The 14,986-nt window shown below is 37.9% G+C and overlaps 1 protein-coding gene across 2 annotated transcripts in view; it reads left to right on the top strand.

Annotated features, from left to right (window-relative positions):
- Positions 1-14,383, top strand: part of LOC308701937 (uncharacterized protein) — a 37,535-nt gene extending 23,152 nt beyond the window's left edge. For both annotated transcript variants that reach the window (XM_081384418.1, XM_081384419.1), the window contains 4 exons: positions 1,498-1,620; positions 6,904-7,218; positions 12,661-12,984; positions 13,233-14,383. In XM_081384418.1, the coding sequence (XP_081240544.1) occupies positions 1,498-1,620; positions 6,904-7,218; positions 12,661-12,984; positions 13,233-13,303 (833 nt within the window). In that variant the 3' untranslated portion in view covers positions 13,304-14,383. The remainder of the gene's footprint in view (positions 1-1,497; positions 1,621-6,903; positions 7,219-12,660; positions 12,985-13,232) is intronic.
- Positions 14,384-14,986: the final 603 nt, after the last annotated feature.

The following is a 14,986-nucleotide window of genomic DNA, read 5'->3' as shown; positions in this document are numbered from 1 at the left end:
TGAAAAACTACAGGAAACGTTTGACCTCTGTAATTGCAAACAAAGGCTACTGTACCAAATATTAACATTGATTTTCTCAGGTGTTCAAATACTTATTTGCAGCTGTATCATACAAATAAATAGTTAAAAAATCATACATTGTGATTTCTGGATTTTTTTTTTTTAGATTATGTCTCTCACAGTGGACATGCACCTACGATGACAATTTCAGACCCCTCCATGATTTCTAAGTGGGAGAACTCGCAAAATAGCAGGGTGTTCAAATACTTATTTTCCTCACTGTAATTATTCCCATTCACTCCCACCCCCTCCCTTCTGGGCTCCTTCCACAGCCACGCCCCCAAAACACACGAACGCGCGAAGGGGAAGGGTGGAAGGGTGGAAGGGTAAATGCGACATTTATTTACCTGAGACGAGTGGAGAGGAAGCAGCGCAGTGCATGCCGTAACATCATGTCAGAATCACATGTAATAAAATACCTAACTTTATCACTATGAATATAAACAAATAAGATTTATTTTAGTACTCACTATCAAGCTAGCATATCGATACTGGTAAAGTTTAAAATATAGCCTACTTTGTTTGATTCGGTAACGAGCTATATTTATAGGTAACGAGCTATATTTATAAGGCAAGGCTAAAAACAGGTTGCATTGATACACGTTTTTCCATTACCATCAGTTACACTGTGATGAAGGTGAATTTCGTGTAAGATTCATAACATATACGGTGTTTTTCATGTAAGAGTTTCCATGATGAAAGCACTGTTGACTCTGATGAGGACTAACATTACACTCCGGAGACAAGTACCGCTTCGTCGGTTCGAGGACAGGTCTGGGGTCGAGGGCGAAGCAGAGGAGGTTCAAAAGTGCGGGCAACCAGGGTCCGAGGAAGTAGTTTTTGCCTTGTTTGCCTTCGCTGACTGCATATGCAGGTGCTTTGAATTTTGAATGCTCTTTCTCTGCCATAATTTAACTCTTCGTAGGTTCCGCGCCTCTCTTGCACTCCTCAAATCAAACGGGTGCGCGCGCATATGGGCAGATCTAGCAACAGGGGTGGTTGCCATGGTTGCGAGAGTGAGTGACAGCCGCCCAAACCAATCAATTGTTTCGTCCGGAATGGAAATAATGAGCTGTGTTTATTGCAGATTAAAAGGTCTACAGTCACTCGATTTTTATACTCTCTTTTTCAGAGCACTTACATTTTAATTATGTATTGGTATATAAAGACAGTTTAAAATAATGTGAAAAAAAGTTTTTTATAAAAATCCTACCTACTGCTTGGAATATTTTCATTGAGATCAGTCGTGTGTTCACATCAAACTCCTGCTGTAACACAGTAATAATACAGAAGATGAACACAGTGAAAAGGAGAATCATGATATCTGAAATTACATTAGAGGCTCATTTATGATTCACCTTTAACAGAATCAGATTCATATTTAAATAGATCAGACTGACAGATTCACTCACACTGACTCTCTCTTTATCATTACAGATCCAGGTCTGTCTCCAGGTGCTATAGCAGCGATTTTTCTTGGTGTTGTTCTGCTGGTGTGTGTAGTTGCTGCTGGTGTGTTTTACCATCGCCACAAGATCTCTGAACTAATATTAGAAACATGTAAGTATTACAGCTGATAAAGCAAGAGAAATGCTGAGCTTTATTATGCCACAGTAGAGATTAAAGTGTAAAATGTTTGTTCATAATCATGTTTCCAACACTTTACATTTGTAGGTGTGTGTTGTGTTGTAGTTTTGCTCATAAAAGCAGGGTTAGAAAGAAACATAATCGATACACAGATATTAAAGAGCACTGGCCTGTGGGTTTGTTGAAGAATGAAGGGCTCTGAATGCATTTTTATACAACTTTATACAACTATTTTATTGTTGTTTGGCAATGACATTTATAGCTAGTCCACACTTTTTAAAATGCATGAAGTTTTCTGTTAGGGTTGGTGTTGTTGTTGAAGATTTTATTATTTAGATAATAAGTAGTTTAACTATACATTGTACACTATTATTTCCTTTCTGTCTGTGTATGACTTTGGCTGACTTTGGAACCTGAGAGCACGAGAATTCTATTTCAGTAAAGTCACATGGTACAAACAATTTCTCAAATATGAAAATAATCTATAGAATGCATTACCATATTTGGGAGAAGGATGTAGGTATACGTTTACTGGACAATCTTAGGAGGGTTTTTTCTGCGGGCGTCTTTCTGCAGAGGGGCACTCGGCTTTGTTTTGTTAATAAAGTCTAATATTTCTGGTATCAAAAATCTCTGAAGTCATTTCCCTGAAAATAATTAAACTACAACAGTGTCTGGGTTTGTGTTAAAATGCAGTATTTATAACCAGCTTTAACAGTAGACTTCTGTGTAATGTCCACATTCAGAGCTGAGTAGACGTGTGTCTCAATCATAACTGATCTGCTCTCCTGACTGGTGTTTTGCTGCTTTCACACAGATTCTGTGCACTCTTCATCTGGTCAGGTTCAAAGGTCATCTTAAAGGGATAGTTCACTTTAATGAAAATTCTGTCATCATATACTCACCCTCATGTTGTTTCAAACCTGTATGAATTTCTTTCTTCTGCTGAACAGAAAGGAAGATATTTAGAAGAATGTCAGTAACCAGACAGTTTCTGGGTCCTATTGACTTCCATAGTAGGAAAAAATATATACTATGGATATATATATCCATATATATATATATATATATATATATACAGTGAGGACAATAAGTATTTGAACACCCTGCTATTTTGCGAGTTCTCCCACTTAGAAATCATGGAGGGGTCTGAAATTGTCATCGTAGGTGCATGTCCACTGTGAGAGACATAATCTAAAAAAAAAAAAAATCCAGAAATCACAATGTATGATTTTTTAACTATTTATTTGTATGATACAGCTGCAAATAAGTATTTGAACACCTGAGAAAATCAATGTTAATATTTGGTACAGTAGCCTTTGTTTGCAATTACAGAGGTCAAACGTTTCCTGTAGTTTTTCACCAGGTTTGCACACACTGCAGGAGGGATTTTGGCCCACTCCTCCACACAGATCTTCTCTAAATCAGTCAGGTTTCTGGGCTGTCGCTGAGAAACACAGAGTTTGAGCTCCCTCCAAAGATTCTCTATTGGGTTTAGGTCTGGAGACTGGCTAGGCCACGCCAGAACCTTGATATGCTTCTTACAGAGCCACTCCTTGGTTATCCTGGCTGTGTGCTTCGGGTCATTGTCATGTTGGAAGACCCAGCCTCGACCCATCTTCAATGCTCTAACTGAGGGAAGGAGGTTGTTCCCCAAAATCTCGCAATACATGGCCCCGGTCATCCTCTCCTTAATACAGTGCAGTCGCCCTGTCCCATGTGCAGAAAAACACCCCCAAAGCATGATGCTACCACCCCCATGCTTCACAGTAGGGATGGTGTTCTTGGGATGGTACTCATTATTCTTCTTCCTCCAAACACGTTTAGTGGAATTATGACCAAAAAGTTCTATTTTGGTCTCATCTGACCACATGACTTTCTCCCATGACTCCTCTGGATCATCCAAATGGTCATTGGCAAACTTAAGACGGGCCTTGACATGTGCTGGTTTAAGCAGGGGAACCTTCCGTGCCATGCATGATTTCAAACCATGACGTCTTAGTGTATTACCAACAGTAACCTTGGAAACGGTGGTCCCAGCTCTTTTCAGGTCATTGACCAGCTCCTCCCGTGTAGTTCTGGGCTGATTTCTCACCTTTCTTAGGATCATTGAGACCCCATGAGGTGAGATCTTGCATGGAGCCCCAGTCCAATGGAGATTGACAGTCATGTTTAGCTTCTTCCATTTTCTAATGATTGCTCCAACAGTGGACCTTTTTTCACCAAGCTGCTTGGCAATTTCCCCGTAGCCCTTTTCAGCCTTGTGGAGGTGTACAATTTTGTCTCTAGTGTCTTTGGACAGCTCTTTGGTCTTGGCCATGTTAGTAGTTGGATTCATACTGATTGTATGGGGTGGACAGGTGTCTTTATGCAGCTAACGACCTCAAACAGGTGCATCTAATTTAAGATAATAAATGGAGTGATGGTGGACATTTTAAAGGCAGACTAACAGGTCTTTGAGGGTCAGAATTCTAGCTGATAGACAGGTGTTCAAATACTTATTTGCAGCTGTATCATACAAATGATAAATAGTTAAAAAATCATATATTGTGATTTCTGGATTTTTTTTTTTTAGATTATGTCTCTCACAGTGGACATGCACCTACGATGACAATTTCAGACCCCTCCATGATTTCCAAGTGGGAGAACTTGCAAAATAGCAGGGTGTTCAAATACTTATTTTCCTCACTGTATATAGTATATTTTCTACTCAGCAGAAGAAAGAAATTCATAAAGGATTGAAACAACATGAGGGTGAGTATATGATGACAGAATTTTCATTTTAAAGTGAACTATCCCTTTAAACCAGCGCACCAGCTCAGAGCAGTTTATGATGCTTTTCACACCAAAGAAATGGAAACTCTTAATAGAGAAGTTATAGATTTATGTAAATGATAAGGAATACAGAGCAATGGCTTCAGGGTGTCACAGATGCAAAATAATAAACACAACCATATCAAACAAAACCTGTGATTAAAGTCAGAGGGGGAAAATCTGACTACCAAATATTTACACATTTAGCAGATAATTTTATTTAAAAAAGAAACACTTAATTAATGATGAATACAACACAAAACACACAGGTAAAAAACACAGATTATGAATAATGTTGAAGTATATCAGATAATGTGTTAGTTTATATTGTCTTCTGCTGTGAGTGTGATTCAGTGTTTACAGGTTTAAACCATAGACTGTAAAAAATATGGACAAAGCGTCTGTGACGTCACCCATAGACTTTCTGAAGAACGGTTTTGAAGCCGTTTATGGGGGGTATGGGCGGCGCCATCTTGGAAAATCTTGGGAAATCCTAACCCCGCCCACCTTCTGACGCAGCGCGCGTCACTCAACTCGCTCTGCTTATCTCTGTGTATATTTTAGGCAACGAAATATGTTATAAAACACCAACACCATCTATGTAAAACACCAAACTAACTCTTTTCGTTTTCATTTAAAGAAATCTTAAACATTATAGCCACACAAATGTTATTCACTGCACATAACGTTTGCCTTTTTATAACAAAACGAAATATAAAACACAAACCTGCCTCTTTTCGTTTTAAATATAGCCTAATATAAAAATATAAAAAAATTTAATATGGTCCAGGCAATATGTGCATTTGTACTAAACAACAGATGTTGCAGTAAACAACATTAGATCATATTCGTTGTATTAATATGACAAAACTCAACCCAGTCTCTTTTTGATATATTTCAGTTTTATCAATATAAAAGTAAAAGGTAAAGTTACAAGAAGCTATACAAACAAAGCAAACAATTCAGTCAAACATAAAAAGTCAGCGCTCGATCTAGTCTAACCATACAACGGTACAGTTAAATAGCTTATAAACAATATAAAGTTATGAAACTTACTCAGCCAAAACGATTGCCCAGGGAACAAATTATAGATTTACGTTACGAGACCAAAGATCGCCCGTTAGATATACACAAGACTAATCATGTTTAACCACTACAGAGACGCCAGAGACCGCGGCACCTCAGAACGTCTAGCCGAGCAAAGGCTGTTCCAGGCGGGGTACATCGCGCCGAGCACCCGGTCATCGCTGGATCTCACAACTGGATACAATTTTCATAAATCTTTATAAATAAACCACAGATTTGAGCTTTAAACAACTACATTCTCGCCTGAAAAACTCTTAAAACTAAATTTCATGATACAGAAACAGTAGTATTATATGTCAACTGTATAAAAAAATGGCGCTTCTTATGTTGTCATTCTCCGTGGCGCTGCCTTGTCAGCTGTCAATCAAGCTGTCAATCAAAGTTAACCACGCCCTTATTGTCCTACATTTTATATCTAAATACGATCTAAACTAACGAGTTAGAAAAAAATTCACTGCCCTCATGGTTGTCAGGCACTCGGAACCTATCGAAAAATACAATAAAAGTCCATGGGACCAACCTGTAAAAGCATGAATTTATGCTGTGAAAACGGACATTTTAACATGGGGGCTATGGACATTTGCTCCCTTTTGGGACCTTCCCCTAGCGGATTTTCGATGTATTGCAGTTTTTCGCACTTCCGGGTAGGCTTCATTTTTCAGATGAGAATGTTGCCCCTTGGTTTAAACATGAAGACATGAAACATGAACATGAAGAACGGAAGAAAAAAAAAGTGGGTGGGTCCTCCCCCAGAAAAATGTTACTGGAGTAAATACCATTTCATGTAGCCTAGGCTATTCTGGTGCCTTTTAATTAAAACAAGTAAACAAAACTCCACTTCACGTCGGGCGGTTCTTTGCCTCCAAGTCGTGCATTAAATGCACAGCTATACGTGGATTATCCAGCTAATACCATGGTCATCTGCCAGCAATGACAATTTAAAGCTGTTATTGATGTTTGCAACGCAATATTTGACTGGAAAGGTACAACGGGCGGTTACTTTCGTCAGTTGCGGCTCGTTGAGAAATATAATGTAGCGATTCAGCGGAGTTTAATTTATTAGGGAATTCCCTAATAATTGGATTTGACTGACAGCGCTATGAAAAGACAAATGCGCTGAATCAGAGACGGTAAAAGTAAGTGGGTCCAATATCATTGGTCTTAAAAAGTGGGTGGGTCTTGTCCCACCCATATACAATGGTTCCGACGCCCATGGATTTAAATGATCAATCATTGAGCAGGAGTCAGATGTGGAGCGAATGATCATGTTGATTTTATTCCTCTCTGCTTTTATTGCTTTTCTTCTCCAGCTAATGTCTGTTCTGTGTTTCTCTGTTTCTGTTTGCTGATGTGAAGGGATTTATAAACGGACGATGCTGTCAGTGATGGAGGGAGAATCTATCATTCTAACCCCTGATGAAGTACATAAAGATGACAAATTAGTGTGGATGTTTGGAGGCTGTTGTATTGCTGAAAGGGAAAGAGCTGCTGATAGTTTCACTGTGCATGATGATGTTCTTGATGGGATATTTAAAGACAGACTGAAGCTGGATGATCTGACTGGATCTCTGACCATCACAAACACCAGACCCACAAACACTGGACAATATGAACTACTGATCATCAGATCGGGAAAGATCTCAATAAAGAGATTCAATGTTTCTGTCTTTGGTGAGTAACTCAAATCTTTACGTAATAATTATTTTATTTTAAATCAGCTGAATTGATTAAATTAAGGACTATGGGTTTATTTGGTGATATCTATTATATATATTGTTGGAAACTTTATTCCTTCATCGAAGCATAAACCAGGAGGCTTGAGTTGGATCTTTTAAGCAGAAGAAATTCTTTATTGAGATCTTTGCGGCTGTAGTTTTTTTCTCAAGTCTAATCTAAAAGTAACTTTACATGGTGTCTTATAGGCATTTTAGAAGGAGGGACTTTTGAATGTGTAGACAAATTCAAACAAAGCATGTAAATGAGTATACAGGTTTAGGTAACACACGCTAGACTGAGGGTCTGGCCAATCCTAATTCAATCAGCATAACAGCCTATTGCATTGCTAATCCAATCACCCTAACGATTCAGCGTCTGGGGCTGGGGCTCCAAGGGGCTCTCATTTGCAGAACAAAAGTCTCCGTGATCTGACTCATTTAACTTACAAAGGAGAAAACAGGAATTGCAACTTTGCTGAGCCGAATCATTCGTGTGATATCATCATCTTAACCTTAAAAGCTAAATACAATATTCTTTAACGTGATGTTATGTATGGAAGCATATTTGAAATAGATTCTTTTTTTTTTTTCTTTTTTTTTTTTTTAAAGCCACTTTAATTTTATTAACTTTGAGTATTGACTGACAGTTACTTTTTTTTTTTTTTATTAAACAAGAATGAAGTTACAAACAAAATGTAACAATACAATGGACATAAGAGTACTACACCAAAAAATACGTACACTAGACAAAAGACATGACATGACATGACATTGACATGACATATTTTTATATGACATAACATTTAACAACAGATATAAAGGCTGAAACTTATTGCATACAGGTTAACTGTAGATATGAATGAAATGACAGGAATGGAATGTCGGGGGGAAGGGGTTAATGAGTGTGAGTAGATGGTTGTGTGTTAGTTTGTGTGGGTGTGGGTGTATATGTAAGGAGAAATGTAGGTTTGTTGTTTGTTTGGCCGGGAATGTGGAAGCAGGATCACCTAGGAGGGTTGCAGAGAAGAGAGGAAGAAGAAAAAAAAAACTATTAATTGATTGGCTGACTGAATAAACAAACTGTCTGGGCACTCATAGCCACAATGCCGGCCGGCCTCGGAACAAGGTATACCATAGTGAGATGGCAGAGGGAGGACCCGCGCGTGATCTGATCCCCAGGCCCCCAACACACATCCCAGCCCCCATGAACACCCACATCCCGATCCCAAAACCATCACCTAACCCGTCACTCTTGTCTTATGGATGAGTGTGAATGGCTAAATTATAGATTTTTTCTAATGTAATGCATTAAAAGAAGTGGTCAAGCAGGATGAATATCTGCCCAGATTTCCCCCTGCATGATACACTCGCCCTGTGTATTAGTGGATATATGCCTCCTCTGGAATGTGCGAATTAAAAGAAATGAGGTGTGCAGTAAAATACCTGCTGAGGCATCTGCATGCTCCCCTCATTTACCCTAATCTGTTTTGTTGTTCTTGTTATTATTGGAAGTATGATGCGTGCAGCCTAATGTGTAGAGCATTTAAAAGAGAGTAAGGCATGTTGTGTGGTACCAGGACCGGGTGTGTGTATGTCCGTATTAGGAGAGCGCCCCATGGGGGCCCAGAGCCCACAGATACCCCACGGGACCGACCAACACCAGACCCACATGACATCCTGATCAGACCGGGCCGTCTGAGCCACCCATTTGGCCCCGGCAGAATAGGGATGAGTAAAGGGAAGTCGAGAAAGAAAGAGGGGAGGGAAAATGAATATTAATAAAGTTTTTAGGAAGAAAAAAAAAAAAAAAAAAAAAAAAAAGGGGAGAGGGAGATTTTATTTAAATGTAACTAATGATTATTATAATAATACTAATGATAATAATAAAAGTAAACATAATAATAATAATAATAATAATAATTGTTCCCGCTATCATCCTCCCTGATGTTTGTGGCTATTTACAAGTGGATGAATCTAAACTTGTGACTTGGATCTCAGGTGCAGAGGGTCATGACTGTAAGTAAGTGATGAAGGGTGACCAAGGGGAGGGTGGGTTTGGAGTTGATAGATTGTCTATTGATATATAATCTGATAACAGGTTTTTCCAATGAGTGATATGTATTTTTTTCCTAGATTTCCAGTTCATGAGTATTGTTTACTTGGCGATAGTCAGTGCTACTAGCAGTGTTTTATTGCATAAGGTGCTTAAATTGATTGTAGTGGTATCACCAAGAATGCATAAGGAAGGGGTTGCTGGGATGTGACAGCCAAAGATGGAAGAAAGTGATTCCGTGACATTTACCCAAAATCGGTTGACTGGAGTGCATTGCCAGACAGCATGAATGTATGTGTCTGGGTTATTTTGCGTGCAGTGAGAGCATAAATCAGAACCAAACCCCATTTTAGACAATTTCTGCATAGTAAAGTGAGATCTGTGAAGTACCTTGTATTGTATTAGTTGTAGATTACTATTTTTTGTCATGAGGTAGATGTTTTTACATATATGGGTCCAGAAGTCGGCACCGGGAGTGATGGACAAGTCTGATTCCCATTTGTGGTATGGCAGGCTTAATGTTTTATCTGAATGGGATATAATTTTGTACATTTTGGATAGAATTTTTTTAGGGGAGGGAATATTGATCAGCTCCAAGATTGGTGGGGGGATGTCCAGGTTAGCTGTTTGGATATTAATTTTTGCTTGAATAGATGATTTAATTTGTAAATATTCTAAGAAGTGTTTGCTCTCAATGCCGTGCTTCTGGACCAAATTAGAAAATGAAGCCAGATTTTTGTCTTGAATGATGTGGTGGAGTTGAGTGATGCCCTTGCTTATCCATGTGCGAAAGTTAAGTGTTTTTTTGTTGGCAGTGAAGTCAGGGTTATTCCAAATTGGGGTGCGAATTGATGGTGCTACAGGTGAACCAGTGATATAGTAGAATTTCCACCAGGCTGTCAGACTGGATGATATTGTTGGTGCTTTGAAGGATGGATGTTTTTTGACTGACTGACTGCAGAAAGGGAGGTCTGAGATCTGAATATCCTTGCAGATGGTTTGTTCTAAGTCTAGCCAGGTGTTGTCCGAGGGGGTGGGATGTAGCCATTTGTAGATGTATTTAAGCTGGTTGGCCAGGTCATAGTGCTGGAATTGTGGAGCCTCTAGTCCTCCCAGAAATTTAGATTTTTGTAGAGTGGTCAATTTGATTCTTGGTGTCTTATTTTTCCAGTAGAATTTAGTAATTGATGAGTCGAGTGATTTAAACCAGAGTTGGGTGGGCTGAGTCGGAATCATTGAGAATAAATAATTTATTTTTGGTAATATTGTCATTTTGACGACTGATATCCTGCCCATGATGGATAGAGGGAGGTTCATCCAGCGCTGTAAGTCATCATCTATTGAATTGAGCAGTGGGGAAAAATTTAGACTGAATAAGTCTGACAGCCTGGTAGAGACCTTTATCCCTAAATATGTGATATAGTTAGTACAGAGTGGGATAGGTGAGGAGTGGGCTGACACATCCCAGTTATTCAAGTGTAAAGGCAGAATTGCAGACTTATTCCAATTGATTGAGTATTCTGAAATCTTAGAGAATATGTCAATGAGTTTAATGGTTTCTTGCACTGATGCTGTGTGGTCTTGAAGAGAGAGATGTCGTCGGCATAGAGGCTGATTTTATGATCCATAGTTAGAGTCTGAACTCCCTTGATGCGGGGGTTCTGACGGATGGCGGCTGCTAGGGGTTCAATGAAGATGGTAAATAGAAAGGGGGAGAGTGGGCATCCCTGTCTAGTTCCCCGGTGTAGAATGAAGCTTTGTGATATTAGTCCATTGGTGATTACTGTGGCTGAAGGTGAAGTGTAAAGAAGTTTAACCCAATTAATGAACGATTCCCCGAAACCAAACCGCCCTAAAGTGGAGAACAGGAAACTACAGTTGACCCTATCAAAAGCTTTTTCTGCGTCAAGAGTTACTATAATGGTGTTTTCTTGAAGAGTTGAGGAGTGGTACATGACATTAAACAGTCTGCGGGTGTTGGAGGATGAGAGTCTACCTTTAATGAAGCCAGTTTGGTCCGGGTGGATAATGGATGGAGAGACTACTTCTAGTCTGCATGCTAATGTTTTGGCGATTATTTTGTTGTCAACATTATGAAGAGAGATTGGCCGGTAGCTGGATGGCATTATTGGGTCCTTATTGGGCTTAAGGAGGAGTGTAATTGACGCTGTGGTGGAACTAGCTGGAAGTCTTCCTTTTTGTTTTGATTCGTTAATCATCCTGATGAAAAGTGGAGCCAATATGGACCAGAATTGTTTGTAGAACTCAGTAGGGAAGCCATCCGGACCTGGTGCCTTGTTATTATGCATATGTTTAAGAGCAGCATATAATTCTTGTTGAGTTATGGGTGACTCTAAGTTGTTTGTTTGGTTTTCAGTGAGCTGTGGTAATTTGATGCAGTTTAGAAATGAGTCAATGGATTCCTGATTGGGGTTTATTTCTGAGGAATATAGTTTATTGTAAAAATTGTAAAAAACCTGATTTATTTCTTCAGGTGAGCTGGTTGGCTTCCCTGCTGAGTTCATTATGACTGGGATTGTTGCTTTTTCTTTGTTACGTCGAATTTGATTTGCTAGGTATTTACCTGATTTATTGCTATGTTGGAAATAGAATAGATTCTTAAAATATGTTATTCTTCAATATTATATGCACAGTCTTCTGCACAAGTATTGAAGAATAATGTCATCTATTATGCTGTATATAAATGCACAGTTTCATTTCAAATCACTTTAAAATAAAATGAGTATTGATTAATGTTTTAATTATTTTGCACTAAACTTGATCAATATGTTGTGTGTTTGTGAGCCACTGAAGACCTCGACAACTATCTGACAGAGAAACATTTAGTGACGGCACATTATTAATCATAAACACATTAGCTCACGAAATTAGTCTTTTGATAGAAAGTGAAAATGATCTGCAGTTTCTCAAGCTCACCAGTATAAATATATAAAGTGTCGAGTTAATCAGAGTAAAACCATTATTACTGGAACAATAAGAAGAGAAAACAAAGAGGAACGTAAAACAAACCACAATGAAACATGATATTCAATAAAAATGATATTGTTTCCTGGCATAAACACAATTAAACACTGATGTGTTGATGCTGATGATCACACATGAATCAGAGAATATGATTGGTCCAACGCACACATCACACACACACATGAGAACTGAGGCCATTTGACTTGTTTATAGATTTATACCATCAGTTAGTTGTGTATATTATATAAAATAAGAAATTACATTACATTAGTTTTTTAGGAATGGAGGAATTTATCCATATTGCTTTTACTACTTTTTTTTTTCTTTTTTTTCTGATTTCTATTCTGTGTTTCTCTGTAGGTGAAGCTCAGACAAATGAAATAGAGACCAAGTCAGTGAAGAAGGGAGAATCTGTCACTCTGGAGACTGGTGTTACTGAGATACAGGAAGATGATGAGATCCAGTGGAAGTTTGGACTAAACATTCGGTTAGCTGAAATCACAAGAGGAGACAAGATTATCTCACCAATAGCTGCTAAAATACTCAAAGTCAAACCGGAGCTGGATCATCAGACCGGATCACTGACCATCAAGAAGTTCAGACCCACAGATGCTGGAATTTATATGCTACGCAAAATTGAAGGAGGAAATATCAAAACTATATTATTCAGGGTCAAAGTCTCTGGTGAGTAAATAAAATATGTCAGTATCTTATTTTAGATCAACCCTGTCAGACATTTAGATGAGAGACTGAGTTTGTATGATGACACTTTCTGATTTCTGTCAGAACAGACTCTGTGACTCTGTGTGTGTAATTGTAAATTATTGTGTTAATATTAAGAAATCTAAATACATTCAAAGTCAACTCCTCCTTACTATATATATATAAAATTAAAGCTTTCATTTAACATGATCTGTCTGGTTTTCTTTCAGATCCCACTGATAACAGAAATAACCCAGAGGAGATGCCTTTGACAACAGTGTTCTCTGACTCCAGACTGTGACATTATCAACATTCAAAATCAATCCAAATCAGATTTCTCCTGATGTGAGTCTCTAAACCCTGTATGAAGGAGATCTAGCTCTGTGTGTGTGTGAATTGCGTGTGTGTGTGTGTGTGTGTGTGTGATGTTGTTCAGTTAAACAACAGGATAACATACAGACACATTTCATTTACTATGTTCTTCACACTGATCTTTAGACTAACTCTCATCTTTATTTGATCCTCTAATGTAAATCTAATCAAAATCTCACATTTCATCTGTTACTCATTGTATATAATACACACTGTATAAACCAGTTTCTGTTTCTGCATCATTTAGACAAAATATCTGATGAGAAATGTCATGTATAGACTATATAAGAAGAATGTGTGTGTGCTAAACCAGTATTTCTCTGACTAATGTGTGTTTTATATAACAAGCATGTTTAATCCTGGGCTTTAGATGCTTTAACAGTCTCTTCACTTCTAGAAGTTTCTAGAAACAGTTTAATTGAAGAAGCTTCAGTGTGACTTTGACTGTTAATCTCTGTGTGAAACTCTGTTATTGCAGGAATTATCTGCACATTTATATTACTCTAGTATTATTTCGCCTTACTCTATTTGCTTATATTATAATGTCTTTTTTATGATACATAATTGCACTTATATTTTTATCAATGTATATTTTGTATTATCTGAAGTGAATCTGCCCATCTGTGTCTCTCAGATCAGATGTGAATGTGAAATTATAAACTCTGATTCTCTGTTGATGATTTTCACTGTTGTGTGAAATTATTGATTTCTGATTGTTCTTTTATTTCATTTAATCAGAGAAGCTTCAGCTTGAATCTTTTGTATTTGCTGATTTGAGCCGGACGCACAGCGTTCACTTCATGCTGTTACTGAATAAAATAATCAAAATAAACCACAAAAACACAAATCTTGAGGCTGTCGTCTGCTTTATGCTCATCCTGTTCCTCCAGACTGGAAAACTGGAGAAACACCATTTTGCTTCTTCAGAAAGTCACACTTGTGTGTAAAGGAATAATAAAGTTGCTCAGAATAAACACACTTGACTGGTACAATGTAAAAAAATAACCTGATAATAAAGAAAAATAGCAAAAAAAAATAGTTTTATAAAATGTAACCATACATTACAAAGACCTGAGGAAAGGATCACAACGATCAGAAAACATTTTAAAAATAGTTTGTATTAGAGTTACACAATCAACTTCCATTATTAAGTTTGAGGGAGAATATTGATACTGTATTAATTCATTCTCAATGTGTGAATGTGTATTATAAGAACATGTTGAGCATCAGTTTTAAGGAAATGTCAGAGAATGAGTTGTTTCCTCGCTCCTCCACTAGTTGGCGCTCCAGTGTCTGTCATCGTGTTTAATTCACCAGTCGCTCTCTTTGCTCCTCTGCCTGATAACCTTTTCACATTATTATATCTCCTATTGTAGCTTTACAATCTGTTCATTGAAAACTAAAAACTATTAAACAGCACGTTTGCTCATTTCAAAGTTGGTTACAGTGACTGTTGTTGTTCGTGGTTTGGCCACAGTGATGCGCCATTTAACAGACAGCCAATTCACAATTCACAAGAAATATGTTTCAAAATATAATGGCAGGCAGCGATATATAAAAAACTGGTGTTTGAAATTAAATGTTTATGAATTAAGATCTGTTTATACTTTTA

Source organism: Scardinius erythrophthalmus (genome assembly GCF_964197995.2).
Source record: "Scardinius erythrophthalmus genome assembly, chromosome: 14".
In the NCBI taxonomy this organism is placed as follows: domain Eukaryota; kingdom Metazoa; phylum Chordata; class Actinopteri; order Cypriniformes; family Leuciscidae; genus Scardinius; species Scardinius erythrophthalmus.
The sequence above is the reverse complement of the archived record's forward strand: the minus strand, read 5'-3'. Positions and strand labels throughout refer to the sequence as shown.